Genomic DNA, 6,023 nt, shown 5'->3' on the forward strand with positions numbered 1-6,023 from the left:
TCGTGACAGAATTGTCTCTGTAATAATACAAATGAAATCTTCATGAATTAAACTATATTAAAAATTCATATAATTTGCTAAACTTATATGAGCATTTCACGTATTTCGCGACCGGCAAGGTTGGGCTCCTGCTAGTGTTGAAAAAAAGAAGAATCAAGAAAGAAAAACAATAGGAAAACGCTATATAAGAAAAGAGAATGATGGCAATCTAAGTCTTCGTTTATTACTTTATTTTAATTTGGAATCACCAATATAGTATATCTACATTTCAAACCATGACAATGACTGCACGTATTTTTTAAAACTCTCTAATTGAATTCAATTATTTAAAATATTTATGTTTGTATTTTTTGTTTGTGACTGCATCGTATCGGCTTATCGAACATTTTTAAAGGCTGTTTTTTTTTTGTAATTTCTGAAGTTTTATTCCGTCTCTTACCAAACACTAGGTACATATTGATTTAGAAGTAGGTAAAACACGTTTTTTTAATGTCTCCTATAAATGCAAGATCATACGACGGCAGGAACTTGTTTGCTAGCATGAGCTCTCTTCCTCAACTATTAAATCTGATTATGTGCTTATCTGGCAGTGCTCCGAGATTATGAGCCCAGACAAAGATTTAAATGAAGATCATATATAGAACATGTACGACTAACATTGATTTGCGAGTTGATCACGTATATCTTGCTGAATACTTTGCCTACGTTCCAGTCATTTGTTTTATTCAACAACACTGCCATATTATGACCACATTTTAATGTTGTCTTGTATTCCAGATTTATTTGTGTACCATTTTGCACAAAATGGCGTTGTCTACATAAAATTTATACGTAATAAAAATATTTCTATAAATAATCTTTTCATAATATTGATTTCTAATACAAGTGTTATTTTTTATATACATAAGCAACAGTTTTGTAAATAAATATTGCCATTAAGTAACAACAACAACAACTTGCAACTATTTTAATTATTAATTTAAAACTAATTAAAAATCTGCAAATGTATGTGTTAATAATCATAATTGAAAATTCCTACAAAAAATTCCGGGGCAAGTGCACTCATTGATCCGCGCTATTATTTAAAATAGTATTTTCAAGTTTAATTAAAGTTATATCATATCTGTTTTTATTAAATTGTCAGGTTAAAGTACAGAATAGGCACAAAACACCCTACCCTCCTCACGTTAAGACTGGCTTTCTAAATAATATCGTTATTATTTCAGCACGGATCAATAAGTGCACTAGTACCAAAAATGTCCATTCTCATCGATTTATTCACTAAAAAGCTTGAAGTCTAAAAACCTTACTATGCACACATGGCGCCATCTGCTATTACAATAATTTATATTATAGTTAATTATTTATTTAAGTATAATGAAATACAAACATACTAAACTCAAATTTCTATCTTTATAATGTTAGATATGATTATACGGTTATTTATTTCTACAGAATTTACTCCCAACATATATAAACGATCACTGTGTATCTTTAAACACGTATTAGCCTAAGTGGTAGATATGTAGGCTATATTTAGTTTAATTTAATTAAACAAAACGGGAATAAACAAAAAGAACCACCTAAGAACAAAAGTTAAATGTGAACTTTTAACAAAGCATATTAAAATTAACTAATAATAAAATCAATAGATTTCAATTTTTTCTAAGTAGTTTCAAAAGTCGGCAGCATAATATAATAAAAAAAACTCTTTTAGAATAAAGATATGTAGGATTTGTACTGATTTTAAAATAGTGGTTTTAGACATCATGCAATAAAAAAAAATTCAGTAAAGTTAACTCTCTTAAAGCTTAAAACGTTTCTAGAATTAAAATCATCTTATTTGATCCAAACAAAGTATGGATGCTAGCGTTGTAATATTTGAAAAAGGCCTACAACGTTATAAATTCAATAGAATGATTAATATTCGTCGTCGGACAGGTATAGTTATATATATATATATATATATATATATATATATATATATATATATATATATATATATATATATATATATATGTGTGTGTGTATGTATTCTGCGTGTATGTAGATATATATACATATATATAATTATATATACATATATATATAATTATATACATATATATATAATTATATATACATATATATAGTCAAATATACATATATATAGTTATATATACATATATACAGTTATATATACACATATATAGTTATATATACACATATATAGTTATATATACATATATAGTTATATATACATATATAGAGTTATATATACATATATAGAGTTATATATATACATACATAGAGTTATATATACATATATAGACTTATATATACATATATAGAGTTATATATACATATATAGTTATAAATATATAGTTATATATAAATATATATGGTTATATATAAATATATATGGTTATATATAAATATATATGGTTATATATACATATATATGGTTATATATACATATATATGGTTATATATACATATATATGGTTATATATACATATATATGGTTATATATACAAACATATATATAGTTATATATACATATATATAGTTATATATACATATATATAGTTATATATATAGTCACATATACATATATATATATATATAGTTACATATACATATATATATATAGTTGCATATACATATATATATATATATAGTTACATATACATATATATATAGTTATATATACATATATATAGTTATATATACATATATATAGTTATATATACATATATATATAGTTATATATACATATATATATAGTTATATATACATATATATATATAGTTATATATACATATATATATATAGTTATATATACATATATATATAGTTATATATACATATATATATAGTTATATATACATATATTGTAATATATACATATATATATAGTTATATATACATATAAAGTTATATATACATATATATATAGTTATATATATAGTTATATATACATATATATATAGAGTAATATATGCATATATATATAGTTATATATACATATATATATAGTTATATATACATATATATAGTTTTATATATATAGTTATATATACATATATATATAGTTATATATACATATATATAGTTATATATACACATATATATAGTTATATATACATATATATAGTTATATATATATAGTTATATATACATACATATAGTTATATATATATAGTTATATATACATATATATAGTTATATATACATATATATAGTTATATATACATATATATAGTTATATATACATATATATAGTTATATATACATATATATAGTTATATATACATATATATAGTTATATATACATATATATATAGTTATATATACATATATATATAGTTATATATACATATATATATAGTCATATATACATATATATAGTTATATATACATATATATATATATAGTTATATATACATATATATAGTTATATATACATATATATATATAGTTATATATACATATATATATAGTTATATATACATATATATATATATAGTTATATATACATATATATATAGTTATATATACATATATATATAGTTATATATACATATATATATAGTTATATATACATATCTATAGTTATATATACATATATATATAGTTATATATACATATATATAGTTATATATACATATATATAGTTATATATACATATATATAGTTATATATAGTTATATATACTTATATATAGTTATATATACATATATATAGTTATATATACATATATATATATAGTTATATATACATATACATAGTTATATATACATATATATAGTTATATATACATATATATAGTTATATATACATATTTATATAGTTATATATAGTTATATATACATATATATAGTTATATATACGTATATATATAGTTATATATACGTATATATATATAGTTATATATACGTATATATATATAGTTGTATATACGTATATATAAATAGTTATATATATGTATATAGCTATATAGATACGTATATAGCTATATGTATACGTATATAGCTATATAGATACGTATATAGCTATATATACATATATTTATGGTTATATCTATATATACATGTATATAGTTATATATATACATGTATATATATAATTAAAGATATTTATAATTATATCTATATATATACATGTATGTATATATATATATATATATATATATATATATATATGCTTTTCTTAGCTAAGTTTTATGTTGTTTCACAGCATATCAACCCTCTCCGAACTATTCATACCGCGTCCAGTAACTTAGCAAAGAACTTCTTATGCTTAGCTTTCTTTTATTTTAAATTACTAATTCATAGTGTAAGGTTTTGTAATGCTGTCGTGCTTGTTTTAAGCTTAATAGAACAGAGCAACTACATTAACGTTTGGTGTATTTTGAGTCAGGGCGCCACTGTCTTCAACCTATAAGTTTGTATGCGTATACATTTCTATCTTGTCACGCAAAATTCATATTAATTGTGATAAAAGCGATAAAGTAGATGTCATGCTAAGAACCCTTTCCAAACTTAGTTCATCTGTAACATTTACTCTATGCTAATACTGAAATAGTGTGTATTATCTGCAGGTCACCATAACTGGGCATAATAAGCTATATTTGATGTATTTAATTACAGACGTAAATCTCAACTTTTATGTGACATGTGTTATAGATATCCAACTATATAAGCAAAGTATATATTCCTCAGTTATTTCTGGGGGCAAAATGTAAACTAATATCTATATTTTCTTAGTCAAATTTGTAAGTTTTGGTCTTTTTTTAAGTGATAATATATATATATATATATATATATATAAATATATATATATATATATCAATAAAGTGAACGTGTCTGAGTGTGTGTGTGTGTTTGTGTGTGTGTACATTTCCCTACGTAATAACTGTCACTTTAAAATCTACAGACTCGAAATTCGATACACAGGGTACTAAGATTTGGGAAAATCTTTGTGATCCGATTTGGCCAGAAATTTGGCTGTTAAGGGGTCAAAGTTCAACGATTTGACCTTTGAGAACTCTACCAAGTCCTCCAACAATTTTGGGTTTCAACACTTGAAATTTTAGATATAGGTTCCTTTGATATGGATCTAACTTAATAACTTGGTTTGAGCCCAAAACAATAAATGTTAAGGGGTGAAAATAGGGGTCAATATTAAAGAAAAAATTGACCGTTTTTTTTTTGCTCAACACACCCGGGCAACGCCGGGTTGAAATGCTAGTTAATGATAAATAAACAATACACAACTGAGTATGACGCTATTGAGAGTTGCATAGACAACATTCCTGAAGAGGTTATTAAACCAGCCTTATTTCTTTTGTTGCAGTGGGTTACGAGAATTCACACTTGTGCAGTCCAAATTTCTCTCTTTTTTTACAATGTAGTCACCACTTATCAAGGCCCGGAAGCCACTCGGGGATAAGGGTTATCTATACTTACTTATCTTATATTCAACAAGTCGGAGAAGAAACATACAACATTGTTTTTTTTTCTTAATATACGTCAATTTTCTCTTATGCATCGCAGCATTAGTATGGTTTATATAAGATAAGTATAATTTATACAGTAAATATATGTCGTATAAAATATGTTGTACTCACGTATTTCGTTCCAAGTTTATCTACAGAACACCTGAGTGTGGCTAACTGTCCTCGTCTAAAGGTAACATTGGTTGGAGTAGGAAGAAACCTTGGTATTTGCGTCGACATGAGGCCTGGAAGAACGAGCCCGATGACTGAAAAGAAAGAAAATACAGAAAACATTGTTTGTTGGCGTAGAAAATTCTTTTAGTATTTGTGTAAATTCAGAATTAGAATTCGTTTAAATGTAAGCCTTAGAAAAACGTATTCGATGACGGGAAAAAACGAAATATATAAAACATATCTGTTAGAGTAGGAAAAATAATTGGTATTTGTGTCGACATGTAGCTTGGAAGGACGATCGCAATGACTTGAGAAAACACAATATATAATCCATTCTTTGTCAAATATATTACTTTTCATAAAAAGTATT

At 23.5% G+C, this 6,023-nt stretch overlaps 1 protein-coding gene across 6 annotated transcripts in view; it reads right to left on the reverse strand.

Annotated features, from left to right (window-relative positions):
* LOC145267139 (zwei Ig domain protein zig-8-like) overlaps positions 1 to 5,749 on the reverse strand; it is an 845,722-nt gene extending 839,973 nt beyond the window's left edge. For all 6 annotated transcript variants that reach the window (XM_080123191.1, XM_080123196.1, XM_080123205.1 and 3 more), the window contains exon 1: positions 5,612 to 5,749. In XM_080123191.1, the coding sequence (XP_079979317.1) occupies positions 5,612 to 5,719 (108 nt within the window). In that variant the 5' untranslated portion in view covers positions 5,720 to 5,749. The remainder of the gene's footprint in view (positions 1 to 5,611) is intronic.
* Positions 5,750 to 6,023: the final 274 nt, after the last annotated feature.

The sequence above is a fragment of the Euprymna scolopes genome, chromosome 4 (assembly GCF_053919585.1).
Source record: "Euprymna scolopes isolate OS-2025 chromosome 4, ASM5391958v1, whole genome shotgun sequence".
NCBI classification, from domain to species: Eukaryota; Metazoa; Mollusca; class Cephalopoda; order Sepiida; family Sepiolidae; genus Euprymna; species Euprymna scolopes.